We start from the raw sequence: 27,668 nt of genomic DNA, 5'->3' as shown, positions 1-27,668 counted from the left end.
ACAGGTACTGTTTTATTATTACAGAGAAAAAGAGAATCATTTTTAAAATTCTGAATTATTTTCTTAAAGCCTTTCCGTAATTCGGAGCTTTCTCGATAACAGGTTTCCGGATAACGGATGCCATACAGTACCAGTCTAAAGTTTCAGCATCTTTATAGTGTAATATCATTAGATCCAGGCCTTCAAAGTTGTCTATTGTCTTGTATGTGCCATGGTCTTACATAATGTAATGATAGGCGAATCGGTCCCGTTTTGCTTTGCCAAAAAATTTGAAAAACGGTGGAAAATTCAGAAAACGCGGAAAATGCTGTGTGTAAAAAAAAAAAAAAACAACATGTTGCATGCATCAAAAAAAATTGTTACACGCCTTTATCCATGGCTAAATTTGGCCCCGGTTTCATGAAACAATCCGCCAAAGCCGAAACTTGAAAATTCGCCGCAAATCCATGCCTGGTAAAAAATTTTGTTCATCGCTAGTCTTACAGTTTTAACACAACCTGTAAGTAAATCAACCGATAAGCATAGACACTTATAGAAAAAATGCATATACAGGTTATGTGATTACCACTAGCAATTATAACAATTATGAAAGGAATAACATTAATTTAATTAAATATTCAGATAACATGAAATAAGAGCAATCTTTTAAGGAAAGTGAAATTAGCAAAAGCAGGAATGTTGGATGAAAGCCGTAGACAATTATTCTTCTTAAAGAAGAAGGAAAGGAAGAAGGTCTATGTAAATACAGCCAGAAGCACAAAAAAGCTGCACTGAGTTCTCTATCTGAAGAAAAACAGGATTTCTTGTCTTTTTTTGTGTAAACATGTTTTTCCCTGTCAGACTTCCTCTCCTTCAGGTCACGGACACAAGTCTGCACAGTCCTGCCTTTTTTTGCTCCCTTTCCCCATATGAATTCACAAGAATTTACTCCCCCTCCCATAAGAATGTGTGATCTGGGCTACCAGTAGCTAGAGCTGCAGCACAGAAGCTACTGAGAGGTAAAATGGCAGCAGCTATCTTAAGCAAACAAAGGGAGCTTCTAGGATATGTCTTGGTATGGCAAAGCACCAAACAGCAAAGTTAAGCTAAATGTAGCTATTTTTATGTAATTTCTGAAAATTGTCTTAAAGCTTGCAATTTTACCCATTCTAAACCCCACATTTCATAATTTACCAACATAAAACATTTAAATATGAACATTATGGGCCTACTGAACACTTTGATGCCCAATATGCATAGATTTACCAAACTATGTGGCGTACAGAGGCACCCAAATGACACACTGGCTTCTGCAATATAAGCACCCGTTATGTGTATTATGTGCCATAAGACCCCCTAACAGTACGGAGACCCTAGAAAACCATGTATTTTCTGAACGTACACATTCTGCGAAACAAAAATGGGTAAATATATCTTTCTACTGCAAACTACAAAGTTAAGCTAAATGTAACGGTTTTTATGACATTTCTGAAAACCGTCAGAAAGCTTGTATTTTACCCCATTATTTACGTTTTAACATAAAACATTCTTAATATGAACGCCAGGAGTCTACTGAACAATTTCATGCCCAATATGCATAGATTTACCTAAGTATGTTACATAGAGCATATGAACCCAGCACACACAAACTAACTGTAGATATTAATATCACAATAGCCTTGGATACTATGCTTGTTCAAGAACTCATCCAGGCCCCTCTTATAGGCATTAACATAATCTGCCATCACAACATCACTAGGAAGGGCATTCCCCAACCTCACTGCCCTTACCGTGAAAACCCCCTACGCTGCTTCAAATGGAAGCTCCCTTTAATCTAATGGCTGATCATTTTTATGGGGAAAAGAACACCCCACAGTTGAATAACAATAAAACGACTTAAAATGCAACAAAATCAACAAAAATATAATGAGCCCCAAAATAGCATACAAAAGGTATTGTGCAGTGTGGTTAGAGATTACATTTTCCGCAATAGCAATAAAACATTTGTTTCACGCAAAAATAAGACTTAAAATTAACCAAAAAAATTAACAAAACTGTGTAAGAGTGTGCAAGTATGTTGTTGTGTGTTGTGTGTGCAAGTATGTGTGAGTGCTGTGATTGTGTAAAAGCCCCCCCAATGCCCCAAAAATGTTTGTGTTTGTAAGTGTAAGTTAGTGTAATAATTGTGTTTTTGTTTGTTGTTTTGACACTTACCTAGGGATGGCAGGCAGATCGTCCTGGAGGAGATACATCCCCTTGAGCAGTGCTAGGGAGAGGTAGAAGAGCAGGAAATAGCTGGCACCTTGTATCTAAGTGCCTGCTGTATCCTATGGGGCCCCTGGGTGCCGGCCCCAGGAGCCACTCATTCCCACCTCTGCTTGTTGCCTTGGGGCTGGGGAATGAGTGGGGAGTGAATGAGTGGCTTTATAAGCTGCTCCTTTGCTCCCAAACTAGAACTGCTGCAGAACGTACAATCTGAGGCACTTTAATCCACAGATCATAGATTCTACGTTCTGTGGCACTTAAAGGGTTAAACCCAATTGTACTGTTTGCCACCAATAAGGATTAATCATCTTAGTTGGGATCAAGTACAAGGTACTGTCTTGTTATTACAGAGGAAAAAGGGATATGTTTTAAAATTTGGGTTATTTGATAAAATGGCAGATGGCCTTCCCGTAATTTGGGTCTCTCTCGATAACAGGTTTCCAGATAATGGATGCCATACCTGTATTTTACTCCAGTAAGCAATTGAAATTCTTGCTTTAATTCATGCATTTTGGTTTTTCTAAATAAAATCTGCTTTGTTGCTTGACATTTACTTCACCTTCTCAGCTTCATCTTGGTAGAAAACTTAAGATACTGTGCAACATCTCTAATGGAACGCTGTTAAAAAACATAAGGATGTTTGGCGGAAATGCTGACAGACTAACAAAAAAGGATTGAAATTTAAGAACTGGCAATAACACAATTTAAATGCCAAATATAAATAGTCAGTTCCTTCAACTACTGTAGAGACATGGTTACATTAAGTTCAAGTCTTCAGTGTAACCCTTGGAAAGACTAACAGAAAGACTAAAATACAAAACAATTATGCCAACTGTGTTATGGGCACATAAGGTAAGTACTCATACTTAAAGGCACTGGCACATGGGGAGATTAGGTGATTAATCTCCCCCAAAATGCCTTCCCACTGGCAAGAAATTGAATCAGAAGGCGTTTTGGGAAGATTAGTAATCCATGGCAACATAAATTTATTGAGGGCGACTAATTTCCCTGTGTGCTAGTGCCCTATCTGTCTGAAGTTGTGCAGGAAAAGGTGATGTACCGTGCTAGCCAGTCAAAATGTTACAGGGAAACCCTTATGAAATAAAAAATAACAAAAGTGGTATAAAGGGGATACCTTTATTGGCTAACTAAGATAACCATAGCAAGCTTTCAAAACATCTTAGTTTCTTTTTTTGTAATCAGCTTGAAAAAGCTGAAAAGCTTGCTATGGTTATCTTAGTTAGCCAATAAAGGTATCGCCTTTATACCACTTTGTTATTTTTTATTTCAAAAGGGTTACCCTGTAACACTCTGAAGTTGTGTAAACACAAGCATTGTTAGCACTGTCTGTCAGCACTATATCTGCTTGTCTGGCAGGGTTTAAAGGTATACTTTGCATTCCATGAGGAAGTAAGAATGCATCTCTATGCATTCCAAATAGGTTCTGCTCTTTTACACTTGTAATGCTAAGTAAACTTTAATGCTAATCTTAGGCCTGCTATCCATACTGGAACAAAGCAAGAAGCCCCAACCCAAATAAGTCGCCGCAGATAACAGCCTGTGTGTATATAGCCTTGAAAAAGTAAATTTTATGATTTACCATGATAGGGCAGAAAAAAAAGCATTTTAATATGGTGTCAATAAGAACCATAAACAGTAAATGTACAGTACTTTATAGCTGATCAGCAGCTGACGGTAACATTGCTTGCAACATCAGGTCATCTACGATACAAATAAAGTTACTGTTAAAGATCAAAACAGGTAGGATTTAAAGCTCAATGAAGTAAAAGTTACATGCATGGCTTCTTCTTTCAGTTAAGGTGGCGACACACGTCAGCCACTAACCGTTCAGGGCTGAAACGGCAGATAAGGAGGTAGAAACAATAGGATTTCTACCTCCTTCTGCCGATTCAGCCCTGAAGGCAGATTTTGATCAGGTGCCTTCTATGGCGCCCGATCAAAATCTTTTAACCTGGCCGATCGGCGAGTCAACCAATATCAGCAGCCTCCTGCGATATCGGTCGGCTCGCCGACTTGCCATACACGCACCGAATATCGTACGAAACGGGGTTTCATATGATATTATCGGTGCGTGTATGGCCAGCTTAACACATAAATATGCAGAAAGTTTGGGACTTAATTAGGTTTAAGGGCACACAGGCATAAGTATGCACTACTGCGGATGGCATACAGTCATTTAAAAAATTTGGGAACCCCTCTCAGCCTGCACAATAATTTACTCCACTTTTAACAAAAAAAGATACCAGTGGTATGTCTTATTTCCCAGGAGTATTGGGTGTTTTCTGAACAAAGATTTTTAGTGAAGCAGTATTTAGTTGTATCAGTGTTGGACTGGCCCACAGGGATTCCAGGAAAACTCCTGATGGGCCAGGTGTCAGTGGGCCCTCCTGCTTCCAACCATTTGTCCTAAGTCATGGTCATTCCCTATTTCTGAATGGGAATAAATTGAATAAATATAAAGAAGAATAGATAATATACATAAAGATTAAAAACTTTTTCTGGTTTTCTGGTGGGCCCCTGGGGTCCCAGTCTGACACAGAGTTGTATGAATTTAAATAAATTGTGAAAATGTGGGTACCCTTGTAATTTTGCTAATTTGAATGCTTGTAACTGCTCAGTATGGATTACTGGCAACACCAAATTGGTTGGATTAGCTCATTAAGCCTGAACTTCATAGGCAGGTCATCCAATCATGAGAAAAGGTATTTAAGGTGGCCAATTGCAAGTTGTGCTTCTGTTTGACACTCCTCTGAAGAGGGACAGCATGGGATCCTCAAAGTTTCTACTGTAAGGAATGTAATCAGGAAATGGAAGGCCACAGGCACACTTGCTGTAAAACCCAGGTCTGACAGGCCAAGAAAAATACAGGAGCGGCATATGCGGAGGATTGTGAGAATGGTTACAGACAACCCAAAGATCACTTCCAAAGACCTGCAAGAACATCTTGCTGCAGATGGTGTATCTCTACGTCATTCTACAATTCAGAGCAATTTGCACAAAGAACATCTGTACGGCAGGGTGATGAGAAATGAGCCCTTTCTGCACTCGCGCCACAAACAGAGTCGCTAGTTGTATGCAAAAGCTCATTTAGACAAGCCACAGTCATTTTGGAACAAAGTGCTTGGGAATGATGAGACAAAAAATGAGTTATCTGGTCATAACAAAAAGCGCTTTGCAAGGCGGAAGAACACCGCATTCCAAGAAAAACACCTGCTAACTACTGTCAAATTTGGTGGAGGTTCCATCATGCTGTGGGGCTAGTTCAGGGACTGGGGCCCTTGTTAAAGTCGAGGGTCGGATGAATTCAACCCAAAATCAAGAAATTCTTCTGGATAATGTTCAAGCATAAGTCACAAAGTTGAAGTTACATGGGGGTTGGATATTCCAACAAGACAACGACCCTAAACACAGTTGGAAATATACAAAGGCATTTATGCAGAGGGAGAAGTACAATATTCTGGAATGGCCGTCAAAGTCCTCCGACTTGAATATCGTCGAAAATCTATGGGATGATTTTAAGCAGGCTGTTCGTGCTAAGCAGCCATCAAATTTAACTGAACTGGAGAGATTTTGTATGGACGATTGGTCAAAAATACCGCCATCCAAATCCTATAAAGGATAATAATCAAAAAGACGAGATGGAATTAAAGGAGCTTAAATGTTTGCATGCTTGAATTTATTACAGCAATAGAAATACCAGGCAGCTGTTGCGAACTGCAACTCTCAAATCCTCAAAATAGCTTGAGTGCCATTTGTGCCATACAGTAATTACATTGTGTATTGGATTTTTAATTCTGAGATTTTTTTTCTGTGTGTCTGGAAACTCTCACGCATTAAAAAGCCGCCTAAGTAAGCATAACATAGCTTTTCCCTCACTGGAATCTTTAGATTTGATAGTGCCAAATATACCATGCTTTCTGTAAAGATTACAAGATACAGAAAAGAACTAATAACTGGGGGAAAAAAAAAAGAACAGCAAGAATTCTAAACCATTAAGCACTTTTTAAGGGCATTTTCCATTAAAATATAATTTAGATGGATATCAACACAGTGCTACCAAAGTGGAAAGACTTTGTGTGAAAACAATTACTCCTCCAGCAGGGAAACCCAAGTCTGGGAATCAGGCAGATGCATACTTTAACAAAAATGTCTCATTTATAAGATATAAATATTTAACCCTGCAGAATCGGGGTTACCTTTGCCTTTAATCAGTTTTATTAAGAAAAGTGTTTCAAGCAAACCTAGCATCACTGGTTCTTTGAAACTATTATCTTAAGATTAGACTGAAAATAACATTTGAATTTGTTTTGCTATAATCAGTCTGCGTGGGTCACATGGATTACAAACTAAATGACAGATAGCAACAATGTGACTCTTACAATTATACCACTCTGTTTAAGTCCGAATTCTGTTCAAGTTTAAGGAGAACTAACCCCCCCCCCCCCAGAAAAAATTCCCCAATTGAGCCAACTCCCTGCACCCCCTCCTTAATGAAAAGTATCTGCACAGCTGACCTTTAGATGCAGACTAATGCAATGGAGCTAGCAGGCACCATCTTCCGTATCTTCGGATTTTCTTCAGCTTAGTTCAGCAACATGGATCTGGAACTGACCTATGAAAACCCAAAGATACAATAGATTCTGCATGCTAGTTCTGCATCTATAGGTCAGCTTTACAAAGACACTTTTCATTTACACAGACACTGCTGGAAGGAAGGGGGCTCAATCGGCAGTTTTAGTTCTTCTTTAAGGAAATACTAAACACCTAAAGGACAAATCAACAAGCCACAGAATAAGACTGCCAGAGAGATCCTACTGATTGACAGTGCTGATGTCACGGTTCAGGGCTAACCAATTACTCAACAAATCTATCTGGAGACTCACCAGCTTAAAAGCCAGATGGAGCTCGCTGCTTATTTCTAACAAGTAGCAGTTCTTGCTGGAAAGGTGCATAGAGCTAGGTCACATTACTGTGTCTCAATTAACAATTGCAGTTGTGCGTGCAAAACAGTAGAATTTGCGGAAACCATATTTGTTACTGTAACTCTTGCCTAATTTCCGAAGTTTCAGTAAAAATCTGAATGTAATCCTATTTGATCCATAAGAAAATGATTATTTCCAAAAAGGCACAAATAACCAGATAGCGTTAAAAGTTTCCCTATAGGTAGAAGCCCCTATAGACTGCGCTCAGGAAAGCTGACCTATAAATGCAGAGTATGAACTCATAGATGCTGTCTTGTGGATCTTTGGATCCTCTTCTTTTTTTCCTTAGCCGACAGATAGAGCTTTCAGGCTCATGCACAGTTAAATTCGCTCCAACTGTGCCAGAAAGCTCAGCGTCGGCAAACTTGCCAAAGAAAATTCGTAGACCTGGAAAAAGTATGCTGTGCTACTGGGTATCAGCTTTCCAAACAGGGACACATTTGCATCTAATAGACACTGCGAGTAAGGGGCAGGGAGGGGGCCAATGGAGGGCAGACTATGGGTCCTTTTGCTGTGGGAGTGTTTAATTCTCATTTAATCAAACTGCCACACAAGGAAGAAGCTATTTTACCGTGAAATACTAATTACTTGGCATCATGTCTACACAGAAAGAACTTAAAGATAATCAGTACTAATATTTGTCCTTCACGCTGTCAATTACTGTGATATTTGTGCTTAAAATACAAATAGGAGCTTAACTTTGTTTAAATCAGGATCAAAGTAAAGTAACCAATTCTGTTTCAGTCAAGTTAAGCTGGCCATACACTTAAAGATCTAGTTTAGCAAGGTCACCAAATAAACAGATCTTTCCCTGATATGCCAACATTGAAGTGAGCATTATCAAAGTGAACTGATTGGTTAGCCATCAGGCCAAAGGATCGGATCACAGGCAGGATTCTAGCTGTCAGGTGGAGGACCACATCAACAAGCTAATGCATTCCTCGCAGCAGTTTATCGGCTTGTGTATAGGGCCTGCCTGACTGATATCTGGGTGTAAGTCAGGCAGGCCTATCCGAGGGCGCTATACATGGGCTGATAAAAGCTGCCGACAGACCGAGTTGGCAGCTTATTGGACTGTGTATGGCCACCTTAACTCACATACCAAGCCTAAACACACCCTGGTAACAAAATCATAACATAGTTGATAAAAAGGTTGAAAAAATAAAAAGACATTTCCCTCAAGTTCTATTTGACTAAGTGAAACCTACCCAAGTACTAGTTGATTCAGAGGAAGGCAATAAATAAAAACTACAGAATGAAAACACTCATATTGAGTAAATAAATATCAAAATTTCTTTTTACCAGATAAGTTTTACAAAAAGTCAGATAGTTGTTGGTTGCTGCAGACACACCTGAAATGCTTTCATGAATTTTAGACAGCATATTGCCTCAAATGTTTACAGGCAGCTAAAGAATGGCAAAAAGACATCACGGACAGAACGAATAAAAGTGGATTCTGGTGGTAAGATTCTGCCAGCTATACCTTGCAAGGTCATAAGATTTTATTTTGGTTTGCACAATACTTTTTGTTTGCGCAGATGGTACCCCCATACAATGCAAGCATGCAACCAAGTTAATTTTCAAATACAAAAACGCTTTTGATTACATTTAAGCTGCAAACAACCCAAACCATATTCAGTAGTCAATAGTTATCAAATACGTAATTAGTTATTGCAGTGTGATTAGCCCTGCACAGCTGGCTCATTATAAATCAAAAGAATACCAATCAAAAAAAAAAAAAACTAAAAAGATTTATAAGCTTATTCAGATGAACAATAAAAAGCTATGTGAATGTTTAGCGAGCTGCCTTCACATAGATTATATATTTTTACCAGAAATAAAAATGAAAGTATACAATAAAGTATATAGCATAGTTTACATATGTCAGCAGTATGGCCTGTTGGTCATTTGAGACTTGCTTGGTGGCAAAAGCAATATGTTACAGCAGTATGGCCTTTGACCCTGCTTTCCACTTCTACCTTCTGTTTTGCTTAAGTCTGTCCCACTGCATCTGCCAGTGCCGTCCACTTCAAAAACAAGTGTGTGCTGGGAGGGAGTTGATGATTGGGCGGCTGAGGGCGCAAGTCAATTGCCCTTGTTGGTGGGTCTGGATGGATTGCCTTATGCCACTGCTTATATCCACTGACCCCTGCTCATGTTTTGGTTCTTAAGCATCTTTTGCCTGACTGCCCCTAGGTAAGGCACAATTTTTTTGCCCACAGTATTTGGGTTGGAAACACTATGCAGAATAATTCAAGCACTATCATAGGACTTATTCTGAATATGGGTGTATACTGAACCTTCGAGGAACACACTGAAGGAAAAAGCGAATAAAGACACGTACCTGCCATATTTTAAGAGAACTCCTGTCCATCCACCCCAAGCAAATAGATGGAGCACTTTCAGGAGAAAGTAATTGCTTATGTCTTTATATAATTTCTATAGAAGTCAATTGCAGTTGTCCTAGCCTGCAAGCCATATTTTAAAACACAAGTTTCTGAGGTTGTAAACTCGAAAAAAAATCTAGTTTATTTGAACGAGTTTTCCTTATTAATAAGCAATTCATGCGAGATTATTTCATTTAGAAAATCAAACTTAAATTCATGAACTATAAAATTGATAAATAAACCCATTAGATACAAGGTTATGGCTACAAATACAACTATTTGTTCTCGTTTATTACGTTTTTCTTTTTCAGCATTTCTATTCAAAACAGGGAAATACTTGTTTACTACGAATGCAAGGCAAGTACAATTAATGTCCACCATGCACACTGAACATTGTTATCAACAGTCCAAATGAATGTCAGAGGCAGGCAACATTCCAAACAACAGAAGGCTTTTTTTCTATATTCCAGCTTTTTTAACCTTTGGATGTAAACATTATTTCTATATCTTTCCAAAACATCAAAAGTAAATTGTTGATAAAATATACAGAGTCACAACTAACCATCTCTGGGGAAGAAAGTAAACCATAAACCTAAGGAATAGGGTAACCAATCCAATTTTAACAAATGAGACATCCAAGTGAGACATCAGGATAGTGCTGCAACATTTACAGGGCAGAGGGTATTTTTCAATGTAAACCTTTAACATATTAAAGCACTAAAACATATACATAAAACATTCCTCCAAGGGCAAGTGCACATGGTGTGTATATCCGCTTCTCTCAGCTCTACGCTTTTCTGTCAGGCTGAGCCTGCATACGCTGCACCGTGCACCTGCACTAAAAACTACAATACCCGCCTGTAATATAGTTTTTTAGTGCAGGCACAAGGTGCAGAGTAGGCAAGCAGATCCGCTTCTCTCAGCCTGATGGAAAAACATAAGGCTGAGAGAAGCGGATTTTCAGCAGGGAAAATAAGAATTGAACACTTCAATGTTTTTCTCAATAAATATATTTCTAATGGGGCTACTGACATGAAATTTACAGCAGATGTCGGTAACATACACACATACAAAAAAATCAAAACAAATAAGTCCATAAATTAAGTTATGTGTAGTAAAGTGGAATGACACAGGGAATAAGTATTGAACATGCTTACTGAAATGTATTTAATACTTGGTAGAAAAGCCTATGTTGTTAATGACAGCTTCAAGGTGCCTCCTGTATGGAGAAACTAGTCGCATGCATTGCTCAGGTGCGATTTTGGCCATTTCTTCCACATAAACTGTCCTCAAATCTTGAAAGATCTAGGGGGCCTCTTCTATGAACTCTGATCTTCAATTCTTTCCAAAGTTTTATTATGTTTCTCTGAAACCTTGTTTCCTTGGCTGTGTTCTTGGCATCATTGTCTTTCTGAAATGTCCACCTTCCTTTCATCTTCAGCATCCTGGTAGAGGGCAGTAGATTCTTATCAAGAATGTCCTGGTACATTTCTCCATTCATCCTTCCTTCAATTATTTGAAGTCAGCCAGTACCATATGCTGAAAAACAGCCCCACTCCATGATGTTCCCACCCCCAAACTTCACTTTTGGTATGGTGTTTTTGGGGTGATGTACAGTGCCATTTCTCCTCCAAACATGGTGTGTGCAATGAATTTAGTTTTGGTCTCCCCTGACCAGACTATATTCTCCCAAAATTTTATTGGCTTGTCCAAATGTTATGCAGCAGACTTTAAGCAAGCTTCAACATTCTTTTTCTTCAGCAGTGGGTGAGAGTGCATAGAGGCCATGTTGTGCATTACTTATTGTTTTTTTTGTTTTTTTTAAACAACCTGCTAATTCAAGGTCTTTCTGAAGCTCTCCGCAAGTGATCCTTGGCTCTTGGACAACTTTTCTGATTATTCTTTTGACACCTCTGTCAGAAATGTTGCGAGGAGCACCTAGTCATGGACGGTTTAGGGTGAAAAGATGTTCTTTCCACTTCTGGATTATGGCCCTAACAGTGCCCACTGGAACAATCAGTTTAGAAATATGTCTGTAAGCAATGCCCTTAGTATGTTTTGCAACAATAATGTTACGAAAGTCTTGAGAGAGCTCTTTGCTTTTACACATCATGAGATGCTTCTTTTGTGATATGTTGGTAATGAGAAACCTTTTTTAGGCCATTTGAAGAAATGCTACAATCATCATCATCATCATTTATTTATATTTAGCCAGCAAGTTACACAGCACTTTGAAATATTATTATAAGTACTGCTTAAATTCTACTCTGGATACAATACAGTCCACCCTACTGTAATTGTAGCTCTGCTATTCCTAGACATAGATCAATTTCCTAGTAACTACTGTTAAAAGCAACTCCACATAAACCCTTTATATACTGCAAACTGGTTGGCCTTACACTTACTTTAGAAGGAATAGTTTCCAGCCCAAACATGGAAAGTTTATAACATTCAGTTTATAATTGAGCCATAAGATACAACCATATGCTTTCTGAAAACAAAGAAAGAACCAAAATCTAAGCAACCTTGGACAAACCTTTATTATTAACCAGGAGCACAGATAATTGGCACCCCCTATGATTATACCTTTGCATCTACTTTAAGTAGAGGGAGCTTTATGTGCGATTATAAACTGTAACCTTAAGGCTGTATGTAGCCCAGGCCTTTTTTCTCCAAGAGAACCATACAGTTGGGCCTAAATGCATCCCATGGCCACTTAACATGTCCCTACTAAATATTCATTCTGTACATATGGTGCCCAAGCAGTGAATCAGGACAGTTAACCTTACAGGGCCTCCTATGTAGTTGTACAGGTGGCTCAGATCAAACAAATAGTCAATGGTTGAGACAGCATATGGTACTTCAATCTTTACATAAATATAAAAGGCTAAAATAAAAAAACCATACAGAATACTTTGTGAGCTATGTTTTGTCTGCTAATTGGACCACTATTTTTTTTCTCAGACTCTGAACTGGTATGGTACCAATGGATTGAAGAAAAGCTGATGTAATCTCAATATTTAAAAATAGACTTAGGATCATATGTCCCTGGGGCCCTGCTTATGTTTTATTATTTTATGGCAATAACCCGCTGTGCTCTTTCTTACAAAGCACTAAATCTGTTTAATGCAGAAACAGTTGATCTATGCAAGACAGAAATTACCCCTTTACCCCATTTAAAGGGGTTTTTGAGGGGTTAAAGGGGATTTGAGGAACTTTCTGCCAACAATACAAATGGCTAGGGGTTAATTTTTAAAGAATCAGAATCAGCTTCATTCAAATCTGTGGAATGAGTCCCCCAGACCCCATGAACCTGTTGTACTCTGCCTGCCCTACCCTGCCTGTGTGTGTAACATACTCTGCCTACCTTATGCTGCCTATGTGCCTTACTCTGCCTGCCCTATACTGCCTGTGGGAGGTGAACCTGGCAGTGGTTTATTCTGGAAGTTTGTTAGTATTTGGAAACAGTCATTATGTGTTTCCTAAGATGTGTAATTATAAGCTGGTGGTTGCTGTGCTATCCAGAGGGGAGGATGAAGCATATGGATTTAAGGGTGTGTCTTAATATGACACAATATAATTCTTTCAAATATGAATAAAGGTTGATATGCCTACACCAACCATTTGGGTTTTTGCTGAGCTACATTAATGTGGGTATGGTCTTAAAAGCTCTTGTGATAACATGGGTGTGGTTTGAAGTGGGTGCAGTTTAAAAAAGGGGAGTGGTCAAAACTAGCTTCCATTATTTGCCCTCCACCATGTAGGCCAGAAAAATTCCGTCCCTCAGTACCACAGAAGTTGGACAGCACCGTATTAAAAGGGATAAAGAAGCAACCTTACAACTGTATCTTACAGTACAGGTTAACACTACCCCAGATCATACATCCTGAATTTACAGACTCAAGGGACAGTGTGAAGGGTGGAGGATTGGCTCTTAAGGTGGTAGTAGCAGCAGCTGCTTTTACGCACATAAAAGAGACAGGTACACAGGATTTCAAACTAAAATTTGGGGTGTCAAGTTATTCAACACAGGAGTTTTGGCAGAAAATGAAAGTTCACACAGCTGAGATCCCAATATAACAAATAAATAGCAGTCATGCTGAAAAAGAAACTGTCCTTCTGTCCAAACTGAGGACACAGACAGCCACACTTGGGCAGATAGTAAATGAAAGATACATTGACAGTCCTTTGTAGAATCCCTGTGCTCTCTCGGCTGTACTTCAGTGAAGCTACTAGGAAATCCACGTCTTTATATATATATATATATATATATATATATATATATATATATATATATATATATATCTTTATTTATAAAGTGCTACTTATATATGCAGCGCTGTACAGTAAAATAGCTTAATACAGGGATGGCCAGACTTTTTGCGGTCGCCATCGACCATACCGATGCGGAATGCGGAAGTGTGGCGTGAATGCGGAAGTATGCGACGCAGCGTACGTACACATTCATGCACAACTTCCGCATCCCGGCTTGATCGCGGTCCATCAGAAATCCATGGGGGAACGACTGGTGGGCCGCAATCAACATATTGGCCACCTCTGGCTTAATACAACAGGGGGCTATTAAAGTAATAGATAAATACAAAGTATAACAAGAAATACAAATAAATACAAGGTACAGTTGCAATAAGTTAAGAATCAAAGAGACAAGAGGATAGAGGTTCCTGTCCCATAGAGCTTACAATCTAAATGGGAGGGTAACTTACAGACACAAACAGGCAAATATAAGTGCTGTAGGTTACAGTGGGTGACACTACAATATAAGTGCCAGTTCCCAGATCAGGTGCTGTGCGAGTGCTCCAGAAGGCAATCTTTAAGTTTATTTTTAAAAAAGACTAAAGGAGGATTCTCTCCGGAGGAAATTAGGGAGGGCATTCCAAATGTAAGGGGCAGCAAGGCAGAAAGGTTTAAGGTGGGAAACAGAAATAGAGTGGGGGGTGCAACCAAGCAGTAGGTCTGAGAGGAGCGGAGGCCAGGAACATATGGAAACACAAGAGGATAGATGTAGTGAGGCGCAGAGGAATGGAGAGCTTTGAAGGTTACGAGAAGGAGTTTGTAAGATATTCTTTGTTTAATGGGAAGCCATGATAAGGAAAGGCCTGAACTCTCCTGGATGAGAGGAGGAGAATTCTGGCAGCAGTATTTAATACAGATTATAGGGGGGAGAGATGGGATATGGGAAGGCCAGTTAGTAGCAGGTTACAGTAGTCAAGTTGGGATAGAATGAGAGCTTGCATGAGCAGCCTAGCTGTTGCAGTAGAAAGAGATGGATTTTGGCAAGAAAAAGTGACAGGTTTTGACAGTGGTGGTAATATGGTCAAAGAAGGAGAGAGAGGAGTCAAACATCACACCCAAACAATGTGCCGAGTCGAAAGAGTTGATGAGCGTGCCATCAATAGCGATCGTAACGGGGGGGAGCAGGACTAGGCTAAAGCTGGCCATACACGCACCGATGTTGCTCTTATTTGGCACCCCAAAAACATTTCTTATGCTTGTGTTGTTCCTCAACTCTTTTTACATTTACAGTGTGGCTCATGGATAAAAAAAAAAAAAAAAGATTGAGAATCCCTGCTCTAAAGGCTCAGGACACATTGGGGGTGTGGACAATGAAGGCACATCTTCATCCTCTGGCCCTTGTTCGGGAATGCAGATTTCACAAGCAGCTTCTGTAGGTTCTGGGTGTCTACCAGGCTGGCATGAACAAGTCACCAGACTTCCACAGTCTTGTAAGGACGACACTTCATGCTCTTTCACTTTAACTGTCAGCGCCAACAATTACTTGTCCCATTGTAGCAGCACTGGTAAGGCTTCCAGAAGACAATCAAGAAACACTTTTTCCACAATCAGTGAGGGAGTTGAAACCTGGGGTTGTAGCTACTTTCTGACAAGATGTATTAGATCATGCATCTCAGACTTTACAGGTTTGTTAACATTGAATGCCCAGGTGCGTACCGCTTGGGGCTTAGCACTTAGAAAAGCAGTAATTATCCCCCGCTGAGTGGTCCATTGAAAGTTTTTCCCGCTCTGACACTCTTTCAAGTATAGCAAGGAAAGCTTCCACATCATCCTCCAATGTCATATTTTGTAATGTATGTATGGCTCATTTATAAACACTCTGCGCACCTGAGCAGTAACCCACAGCAACCAATCAGTGATTACCGGTTTTACGTCAGCTGCAAGTAGAACCATGAAATCAAACATCTGATTGGTCGCCATGAATAACAGTCCAGGTGCAAATTTGCCCTCTCCATAGCCTCAGACCATTTCAAAAGCTGATGTTTTCTCTCCTGCTGCTGCTCCTTTAAGGAGGATTGAGCAGCCTCAGCAAGTATTTGATTAGTCTGCTTTTGATGAGCATTGGTTGGCTGCTGCTGAACATTAGCCTGTACAAGCTGTTTTTATATATCTTTAAGAACACTGTTTATTTAAGCCTACTGTCCCTTCAAGGATCTGCCTATGTCGAGGATTAGCTCTTTAGGTAGTAGCAGCAGCAGCTCCCTTTACACAGATAAGAGACAGGTTCATAGGGATTTAAACTAAAATTTGGCAAGTGAATTTATTCAACACAGCAGTTTTGGCAAAAAATGAAAGTCCACACAGCTATAGCCAATCATTTGCTGATCATTTACCAATAATTGTCTCGTTGCGTGTTTTAGGGCAGTGGCACACAGGGAGATTAGTCGCCCTTGTCGGCATATACAGGTCCTTTTCAAAAAATTAGCATATTGTGATAAAGTTCATTATTTTCTGTAATGTACTGATAAACATTAGACTTTCATATATTTTAGATTCATTACACACAACTGAAGTAGTTCAAGCCTTTTCTTGTTTTAATATTGATGATTGTGGCATACAGCTCATGAAAACCCAAAATTCCTATCTCAAAAAATTAGCATATCATGAAAAGGTTCTCTAAATGAGCTATTAACCTAATCATCTGAATCAACAAATTAACTCTAAAAACCTGCAAAAGATTCCTGAGGCTTTTAAAAACTCCCAGCCTGGTTCATTACTCAAAACCGCAATCATGGGTAAGACTGCCGACCTGACTGCTGTCCAGAAGGCCATCATTGACACCCTCAAGCAAGAGGGTAAGACACAGAAAGAAATTTCTGAACAAATAGGCTGTTCCCAGAGTGCTGTATCAAGGCACCTCAGTGGGAAGTCTGTGGGAAGGAAAAAGTGTGGCAGAAAATGCTGCACAACGAGAAGAGGTGACTGGGCCCTGAGGAAGATTGTGGAGAAGGACCGATTCCTGACCTTGGGGGACCTGCGGAAGCAGTGGACTGAGTCTGGAGTAGAAACATCCAGAGCCACCGTGTACAGGCGTGTGCAGGAAATGGGCTACAGGTGCTGCATTCCCCAGGTCAAGCCACTTTTGAACCAGAAACAGCGGCAGAAGCGCCTGACCTGGGCTACAGAGAAGCAGCACTGGACTGTTGCTCAGTGGTCCAAAGTATGTCATTCGGAAATCAAGGTGCCAGAGTCTGGAGGAAGACTGGGGAGAGGGAAATGCCAAAATGCCTGAAGTCCAGTGTCAAGTACCCACAGTCAGTGATGGTCTGGGGTGCCATGTCAGCTGCTGGTGTTGGTCCACTGTGTTTTATCAAGGGCAGGGTCAATGCAGCTAGCTATCAGGAGATTTTGGAGCACTTCATGCTTCCATCTGCTGAAAAGCTTTATGGAGATGAAGATTTCATTTTTCAGCACGACCTGGCACCTGCTCACAGTGCCAAAACCACTGGTAAATGGTTTACTGACCATGGTATTACTGTGCTCAATTGGCCTGCCAACTCTCCTGACCTGGACCCCATAGAGAATCTGTGGGATATTGTGAAGAGAAAGTTGAGAGACACAAGACCCAACACTCTGGATGAGCTTAAGGCCGCTATTGAAGCATCCTGGGCCTCCATAACACCTGAGCAGTGCCACAGGCTGATTGCCTCCATGCCACGCCACATTGAAGCAGTCATTTCTGCAAAAGGATTCCCGACCAAGTATTGAGTGCATAACTGAACATAATTATTTGAAGGTTGACTTTTTTTGTATTAAAAACACTTTTTTTTATTGGGCGGATGAAATATGCTAATTTTTTGAGATAGGAATTTTGGGTTTTCATGAGCTGTATGCCACAATCATCAATATTAAAACAAGAAAAGGCTTGAACTACTTCAGTTGTGTGTAATGAATCTAAAATATATGAAAGTCTAATGTTTATCAGTACATTACAGAAAATAATGAACTTTATCTCAATATGCTAATTTTTTGAAAAGGACCTGTACATTCGTTTTGGTTTGTCGAAGTCGTCTGAAGTTTTCTTGCGGAGCAACTTTAGGCGACCCAAGCAATGCGTATGCCATGGAATGTCGGGGAGATAAGTCAGCCACGGAAGTGAATATTTATCGCAGACGACTAATCTCCCTGTGTGCCACTGCCCTAAACAGAGGCAATTCTAAGTATTGTCTACGGCAGGTTATTTTCTACAATTGAGTAGCTGCTAATAAGTAGCTGGGTGTGTCTTCACCCTTTCAGCTTCAGTTGCTCATCTCTTCCCGAGAACAGAGCAGAGGGAGAAATTCTATGGAAGCACACCTTTTAACTACAGGTGAGGCTAATCAGCCTTTACAGCTGAACAGACCCTCAATTTCACAGCCCTCTGTGCTGCTTTGTAGAGGATTCTGGGAGGGATATACCTTCCTTCTATGATTATCCCAACCATGCTACAATGGACAGACTGAAATGTATGTAAAACAGAATTGCCAACGTATTCTTTTAATATAAGAGGATTGTCAATTTGCAATGATGAGGCACCAAATATTAATATATTTCATAGCACTATTGCAATTCAATAGAAAAAAAGAAATTATGGATAGAAGAATAACTCAAGGGTTAACTGAATATACAAGTGGCGTCTCCAGAGAAACAACACTCTGCATACCGATTCTTCAGATTTTAGCACAGTTCTGATGCTAAAGCATAGCAGCTATTCCCTAACAATTCACACCTCCTTCCCAAGGCAGTGAGCTAGTTCTCTCTTCAGACAAAATATACATACGTAATCTCTAAACTTACTGGGATACCTTTATATCCTCTTAAATAACACTGTCATGATTCAGTTAGAATCTTTGAACATTTTTCAATATACTTGATTTTTTTTTCTTTTTTAAACTATAAAGAGATATACGCTTTAGTGTCCCTGACCACCCCAGCAAAGGTGCTGCTGAAATTAAACTTGTTGGTGGCCATGCAATGTTCTCTGCTCAGTCAAAGTCGAAACGAGACCCAGACCAGTGTACATGCTCAGTGTGTAAGACTATGAGTCAGCTTCCTGCTGATTGGCTTAGATCCACATTCCTAAGGGGGGAGGGAGTTCTTAGAATTCTTGAGGGAGGAGAGAGCTGCGTGTCTCTTGCAAAGGAAAACAGACACAACAAATCTTTTGAAAGAGGACTCTGTGAGTGCTTATGGCTGTATTTACATAGACCTTTCTGATAAAGCTTACTTAGTTTTTATCTTTCTTTCTCCTTTAATAATCTGTAATATACTAGGGTTTAGTGCCTACTTAATCGCAGCCAGGTAACAGGTATATAACATAGGCAGTCTGCTTTAGTGTCAACATAGCAAATCTACACTGTGCCAGTCCTGATAAAACTTAAATCTATATAATTGTATCACCAGGGGATATAAAAACACCTTCTTCTCTCTTATCCATAGCCACCATTTGGTCAAATGTCACATCTACCTTAATTAGAAACTTAAACCTAACTAAACCATCAATCCATACAGAGGCATGACAAAACTTTAATCTTTTCTCCTCCCCTGTTGGAGCCCAGCACAATGTTAAAGTTGGACAGCATTGCCCTATATGCTTTGTCTTCTAGGGATTCGTAAAAAGTAAAATTAATTGTTTCTGAAATGTTTCTGTATATATAGAAAATGCTCTAACCATCAAGTCAGATCAAAGAGCCAAAAAATGTATCATTTTCAGGAGGAAATAGTGTCATTCTGCCTAAGTCTAAAAGTAAATATGTACAAGGTAATTGTAATCGATATACATCGGAGTCATGAAAGTTCATTTTTTTAGGTCATAGGAGCTTCCCTTTTTAAAAAAAAAAAAAAGAGGTATGTGTCATTTCTTTTACTTTATGAGCAAATGAATTGGAAGTAAAGGAGGCTCTGTCAAGAAATCTACTTTTTGAAGGTGCTGGGTCACATCCCCAGACAGCAACAAGGTAGAAGCAAGATTGCAGTTTTCTTTACCAAAGAATGTACTGTATAACATTCAATCAATGTGTTCTTTAGCTGGGATTGTCTATCATATTTCAACATTACCAAGGGGATAGGTGTTCATCTTCAAGTGTTTCAAAGGATCAAACATTAAAGTGCATTTATATTTACTATATTTATTTTTCTGGTGCAAAATTTAAAAATGGTGACATTAAAGTCTGTCCTGGGAGATTTGCAAAAGGTTGCCTCAAACACATTAAAAATGTTTTTATATTTTATTATTTTATATTCAATGAAATAAAAATTAGTATACATTTTTCTGTCAACATAAACTATTACAAACTGAAGATGAAACAACTAAGCAGGTAAACGTCATTAATTTCCTACAATTAATTTTCTAATGCTAAAGTGTTGTGAAGTCAATAAAAGTAACAATAATAACCTTCTAGAGATACGACTAAAAGCATTCTAACCAGCAACATATCGTTAAGGCATGACACTATCACACAACAGAAATAATGGAATCTTCTTAGAGTAAGGTAAATGATTTATTCTATTTATTTCAATAGGATTACAGTTTTTCTAAGGTTTTAATGCTTTCCCAGTGATTCCAAGAACAGGGGTTGGCAGCCTGCACATTTTATATGGCTAGATTTATGAGAATGACTTCTATGGTGGCCTATGCAGCTAAATGTAACCAGGCTCCCATTGGGCTTAGGGCTGTTTTTTACCAAAGCTATGGCTACTTTATTTGTATTTCAGAATAATTTCTATGAAGCAGAGACTCGTTATGCAGCTACTTGTACTTCACCACCTACATACATGAAAATGTAGGATATAGCAATCTTTGGCTCAGGCTTTATTTGGGAAGAAATTTTTACAGGTGGTGGCTCCATTCCATACCTGCTGGGCAGTGCTTTAGGGAAATTTTCATTTACCATTACATTAGTTACATACCTTTTTGTATGAGCCCCCTTTATGAATCAAACTTTGGAGAGACCTTTACCTCATTATGAGGTTACTTAAAAACCATTATCAGAAACCTGCTAGCACAATAATATCAAAGACAGAAAACAGCTGATTACGCAATATACCACCCAAAACAATCCCCAGGGGTTGAGGTTCCGGGAATGTCAGCAAATAAGCAGTCATCCCAAGTCTCTTTCTAATTAGTGTTCACGCTGGATTCACATCCAATGATTTGGATCCCCCTAGGGGGTTGAAAGAACATTTGTGGAAACTGCACCTTAAGGGTTATATTAAAGAGGCTGGTTTCCAGGAGAAAAAAAAAAGCAGAATAATCCCTTCTGGTACAAACCATAGGTGGTACAGCAGTTCAGTGGTTAGAACTACTGCCCTGCAGTATTGTTTCCTAGGGTCAATCAAGGCACTGCTAGAAGTTTGTGTGTACTCCTCATTTGCAAGTGTGTATCCTCCTCAGTTTACCACTCTCCAAAAATATATAGGCTGCATAATTGGCACGTTGCAATCCACTTGTTTGGCAGGGTCACCAAATGAGCAGATTGTTTGGCCCTAGGGCAAAACAACCGAATAAAGCGGCAGGTATATGGGCTGTCAGACAAAGGACCGCATCAATGAACTGGTGCAGTCCCCAATTCAAAGGGAAAAGCAAACCTGCCCGATCAAGATCTGGCCAATTGTAGACCAGATATCAGTAGGGGCTGCCCATACACAGGCAGATAAGCTGCTAAATCAGTCTGAAGGACCCAAATGGGCAGCTGAAATTTGTCCCTGTATGGCCACCTCAAGACTGCATAATCCTCTGGGACAGAGACTAATATAAATAATAACCCTGTGTTGATGCTATGTAAAGCATAATAAGACCTTCTGAGACACAAATAGGCCTAGCAATATTTCCAACGGTGACATGAGCTTGTCACTAGGAAAAATCAACCAATGCTCAGTCAGTAACATTTCATCAAAACATAGAAAATGAGGCTTAAAAATAGTATTAAAGTTATTTTTTTGAATATGTTGATGTTTAAAGCCAGAGAAGAGAACCTCTTCATCATCATGCAAATAAAGGTGGCAACAAAACTACAGGTTACTAAATTATATTCCAGCACAGAAGTGACTTCACAATGTATTTTACACATCTATTTCTCTGTATTGCACAGGTAACATTGGGCACAGACTAGCCAATGGTGATAAGCATATTAACTTAACTTACATACATATAAACACACTATATGTGTGTGTGCTTGCGTATATTTATATATATATATATATATATATATACACATACATATACACACATACATACATACGCACACACACACACATACATATACAGAAGCACAGAGCAAAACATATGCACTGCAAAATAATACAGTCTTAAGCCTATAAAAGCAAGTAACACATACCACTTCATCAAGGTGTCACCATAAAGTCTGATTAAAAGCAATTATATTTCATACATTTAGAAAACAAAGAAATTGCTTAACACATGTTTGTAAACACACCTTAGTAGCATAAGGACAACCCTTCCATTAAGGAATGCTCCTGAGCAAGTATCCTCTACCTACATTAAACTTTGTTGTATGGGGGAGAGAACACCTTTAAAAGTGATACATCTAAAAATAAAAAAAAAAAAATACATCCACAAGCATTTGTCATCTAAAGTTTCAATCTGCCAGAGTGTGCCATAGTATTGTCTCATCAAAATGTCAAGTGAAGCTCATCATTCCAGCAGGTTTGCTTTTCACACACATGCACATTCGACTGTAATTGGATTATGATGAATAACTCAAAATTTCAAAGCTCCTAAAAGGTATAATTCAGTTATATTCCTTTCTGTCTGTAGTCTTGGTCTCTGGCTTACCATATGATTACAGATTCCCTGAGCTTCATAAATAGTGCCTTTACAGCATTAGAGAAAAACAAGCAACTGAACTGAAGGTTTTTTTTGGGTTAGTTTGTTTGTTTTTTTTAAATAGTAATATCTGTTCTGATCTGACAGTGTTTCAGAGTAATGGTTTGAACCAAGCTTTGCTAAAAAGAGCCACAGAGTGTGCAGAGCTTACCGACAATTATACACCTCTAGAGAAAGTCTGTTATATTAACAAAAAGCCTTTGTAAATGTTTAATTGGATAAACAAAGTGTTTTTCCCTCACAATAATGGTTTGAGCTGTTAGATACATCATTAAAGATAGAAAAAGAATACTGGCCATGCACGTTAAGATTTTGAAACAATCATTTAAAGTAAAATTTGTCTACGTCAACGAAAAAGACCATTTCAACTGATATTGATACATTTTTATTTATTTATTTATTTTTAAGAGTCAAGAGGGACAATTTTCCTGGAGTTATCTTGATACAGCTATTAAATCCTATGTCCTTCCAGGCTCCATCACATAATGGATACAATATACGAAAGGCTATACCAGCAAAAAAGCATGTCCGAATCATGAGAAAAAAAATTAAATGAAAATACAGTTGTACCTGCAATAAAAATGAATGAAAGGCATATTTAAAAGAACGTCAGGCATTTTCTTTAGAGACCCAAAGAATACTTTCTAGATTTGGAAAACTATTGAAACCTCTTCAAAAGATATGACGGAAGTTTGAACCAAGTCCTTCTCCATATATTCAAAATTTTAGCAAAATTATAAACGTGCATACTCTAATAAAACATTATAATGATGCCCCTTTAGGTGGCTATATCCAAACTCTGCAACAAATGCTGGGAATCGGTCAAATGCCGGATTTACACATGACTAATTTTACTAAAAATATTTAGAATTGCTTATGAAAAAAGATCACACAGATCACCACTTGTCCCAAACAGATCACCACTTGTCCCAAAGATGTGAAAATCTCATTTTTTTCCCATAGTTATACTTTTTGGGAAAAACTGATGTTTCAAGGCACCAATATTTATACAAAAAAATAGTTAAGTCATAAGTCAATCAAGTACAACTGTTAACAAAACAAGCAACAAATTGACACAAAGAAATGAAAACAAATGCACAATAACATTAGCTGCCAATTCAACCTCACGGAAGAAAATAGCCTTTCTAACCACCATATTTTCACATGGACCAATCCCTGGATCAATCGCTACTGACGGTCTAACAACTCTAACAACAAATTATATGCAGATTTAGCTTTTTTTTTTTCCATGAAAACAACCAGGTACTCAGCTACTTAACTTCCATTACAATCATCCACCTCATATAATATAGTCGCAGACAAAGTACATTACAAAAGAAATGCTATAGATACTAACTGCTGAATCCATGTCCTATGTGTCACAAGCTCTATTGTTTACTCTAGCAATATCAAAAGCAGACATACTACAACTTGCTTTCTATATTGAAGCCAAACAAGCACAAGATTCAATAAAATAACACTATTTTCTCTACAACTCCTTGCCGTTTAAAACAAACACAAATGCATAATATGCAAGCAAAATCACTGATGAGGTACCTGGGGAGCTTCATTCATTCTACATGATCATTCTAGCACAGACTGTCCTGCAGCAACGTGAGATGCTGACTGGAGTCTGAGGTACACCATCTGGCAGACCTGCTTGGAGGCGAAGGGGGGTGTATTGGAGGAGCTCCAATCGCGCATGCAGTACAAATCCCTATTCATGGTGAGGTGATCCAAAGAAGGCACAAGGGCAGAGAGTCTAAACAAACAGTGACTTTGCCACAACAATATATTAAATATAATCTACACTGACAAATTGTGTGGGGGGGGATGGGGGAAAGAGAAATCAATTCATTTGCATGGATTGCCCAGTCTGTAGGGCTTTAAAAGGATAATATATCTTTTTAAAAGCCCTATAGACTGGGAAATGAGGGCAAATGAATGGATTCCTTTTTCCCCCACCCCCTCCTATATAACTTTTTTTTTTTTACTGCAACCCTGCACTGGTTCACACTGTCCATTTCCACAAATGCCAGTGATTTCTGAAGGCAATAACAATCATTTCACTTGATTTATACCCTTTGTATCTTATACAACTTAAAGACTACCTTTTTGGAGCACTTGCACAGCCCCTGATCTGGGAACTGGCACTTATATTGCAGTGCTACCCACTGTGACCTACAGCACTTATATTTGCCTGTTTGTGTCTGTAAGTTACCCTCCCATATAGATTGTAAGCTCTACGGGGCAGGGACCTCCTCTTGTGTCTTTGACTCTTAGGGCTCTGGCACACGAGGAGATCTGTCGCCTGCGTTTTTTCCCCCTGGCGCTTTGGCGACAAGTCGCCACGACAATACCCACGAAGAGATTTCATGCGAGTTGAGCTCCAGGCGATCTGCTACCCATGGTACCACTCAACAGTTAACCCCCCCTCATGTTTACTCAAGTCGCTCAGAAAATGGTCTGTGTGTGATTTGAAACAGCAGGTGACTTGAAGTAGCCTCGTATGTTTTGACGCTGGCGATTTCCATTGGTTTAGCATTGGCGTCTTGTCGCCAAATCGCTCTTTTTAAAATCGCCGGCGACCAATCTCCTCGTGTGCCAGAGCCCTTAACTTATTGCAACTGTACCTTGTATTTATTTGTATTTATTGTTATACTTTGTACAGGTATCGGACCCCTTATCCGGAAAGCTCCGAATTACGGAAAGCCTGTCTCCCATAGACTCCATTTTAATGAAATAATTCAGAATTTTTAAACCGATTCCCTTTTTCTCTGTAGTAATAAAACAGTACCTTGTAATTGATCCCAACTAAACCTTATTGGATGCAAAACAATCCTATTGGGTTTAATTAAATGTTTTATTGATTTTTTAGTAGACTTAAGGTATGGAGATCCAAATTACAGAAAGACCCCTTATCCGGAATACCCTTGGTCCCGAGCATTCTGGATAATGGGTCCTATACCTGTATTTATCTATTATCTTAATAACCCCCTGTTTGTATTAATGTATTCTACCGTAGGGTGCTGCGTACATAAGTAGCGCTTTATAAATACAGATATACATACATACAAATCCAATAAGTCACACTGATGTATATCAAAAGCCCAAGCACTGTCACCACCTTGCAACAACAAAACTTGTGATAGGGTGCAACTGTGACAGTCCCATAGAAAGTATAAACAAATATATTGGATTACCTAGCTGGAGCAGCTGAAGGCCTCAGAAGACCCTCTCCCATGAGCACATTAAGCAGCACCTTGAGTTTGTAGGTTCAATGAGAACACGCTGATGTTAGTGCTACACATGACAATCGCTGCCCAATGGAAGGGCACTTTACAGAGAGACAGAGCCATGTGTGGGTGCAGAGAAGCCTCACACAGAGGGAGAGACCGCAGTGCACATTCACCTTGCGGAAAGGAGAGAAGACAAGAGCCGGCAGCACATGTTCATTGCGCACAGCAGCGCTGCCTGGAAGGAAATGCCCATCACATCCAAAGTGAATAGTAACGCACTGCACCAGGCATATTTATAGCCAACTACATACGTGCAATTCATGTACTCTGCCTAAACTCTGCATTCGATGGAGATAGGAGTACATACACACAGAGCTTCTTCCCTCCCCCTCCCGTAAGCGCCGCTGCTGCCGCTGCTGAACTACAACTATTAAATCCCACGAAATGCCTTTCGGCTGCCGTGGGATGCTGAGAATCGTAAATGAAAAACTGGACCGATGCCGATAATCAGATCCCCCCAGTGCGGCCGTGAGATACACGTGTATTGCAGACATGTTCGGGTCCCCCCTGCACTGCACCCCGTTATGCGCAGCTTGGGACATTTCACTCGCTCCTCAGCCGCCCCCCTTACATGTTCCGGTAGTTACTACTGATAACTCCCCCCCCTCCCTCCCTCCATGAAATTCTTGTGCCTCTCAGAAGTATGTTCCTACCCCACTACACCACCATCCCGGTATTTACCTGTGTTCCGGAGATGCTCACCACCACCACCTCCTCCTTTATCCCCTCACACACCGATCTAGGGGCGCGATCCCAGTACCAAACCCACGTGACCATGTACAGCCCAGCTCATTGGCCGGCGCCTGTGCCGTGTCCCCGCCCCCTCCCGTACTCTTGCACCTGAAGGGAACGCGGTCGCGTTCATGTGTCTGCACCTTGAGCGGCTGCGTTAGTGCGGCCACAGCCTGAGTGGGACGGAGGCTGAGGCTTAGTTATTATATATATTTTAGTTTATCCCGCTGCTGACTACTGTATGGAAGAGCTATGTCGTGCTTATAGTCCTGTAAATATTCTTCCTTCTCATGCACGTACTTAGAAACGGAGGTCAACTGGTCCCTTTTGTGTGATAAGTTCAATAAATATTTAGTGTCAAACCACAATTTATAAAAAATCTTCATGCTCAGTGTTACAAGGAGGGTAATAGCTCCGCTAACTAAAATGATTGTGTGCTAATTATTATTATTAACATTTATAAAGCGCCAACATATTCCGCAGCGCTGTACAATAAGTAGGTTTCATACATTGCACATACAGAGTAACATATAAAGCAATCAATAACCGATACAAGAGGTGAAGAGGGCCCTGCCCAAAAGAGCTTACAATCTACAAGGAGAAAGGGTTGAGACACAAGGGGGCACATTTACTTACTCACAAACTGGCCGAATGTGTCCGATTGCGGTTTTTTTGTAATGATCGGTATTTGGCGATTTTTCGGAAAATTGTTGCGACTTTTTCGTTGCCATTCCGAATGTTGCACAAAATCTGGCGATTTTTTCGTAGCGTTACTACTTGCACGAAAAGTCGCGACTTTTTCGTAGCCTTCGCGCCGAGTACGAAAGATTCGGATTCATTCAAGCTTCAATATGGTGACTTTTCT

At 39.6% G+C, this 27,668-nt stretch overlaps 1 protein-coding gene across 5 annotated transcripts in view; it reads right to left on the bottom strand.

The window, feature by feature from the left end:
* The window catches only part of strbp (spermatid perinuclear RNA binding protein), a 79,459-nt gene extending 52,600 nt beyond the window's left edge, over positions 1-26,859 (bottom strand). For 2 of the 5 annotated variants that reach the window (XM_012953216.3, XM_012953217.3), the window contains exon 1: positions 25,976-26,237. In XM_012953216.3, the coding sequence (XP_012808670.1) occupies positions 25,976-26,016 (41 nt within the window). In that variant the 5' untranslated portion in view covers positions 26,017-26,237. 5 annotated transcript variants of the gene reach the window in all.
* Positions 26,860-27,668: the final 809 nt, after the last annotated feature.

Source organism: Xenopus tropicalis, chromosome 8 (assembly GCF_000004195.4).
Source record: "Xenopus tropicalis strain Nigerian chromosome 8, UCB_Xtro_10.0, whole genome shotgun sequence".
NCBI classification, from domain to species: Eukaryota; Metazoa; Chordata; class Amphibia; order Anura; family Pipidae; genus Xenopus; species Xenopus tropicalis.
Note: the sequence above shows the minus strand (reverse complement) of the source record. Positions and strands in the feature narration are given on the sequence as shown.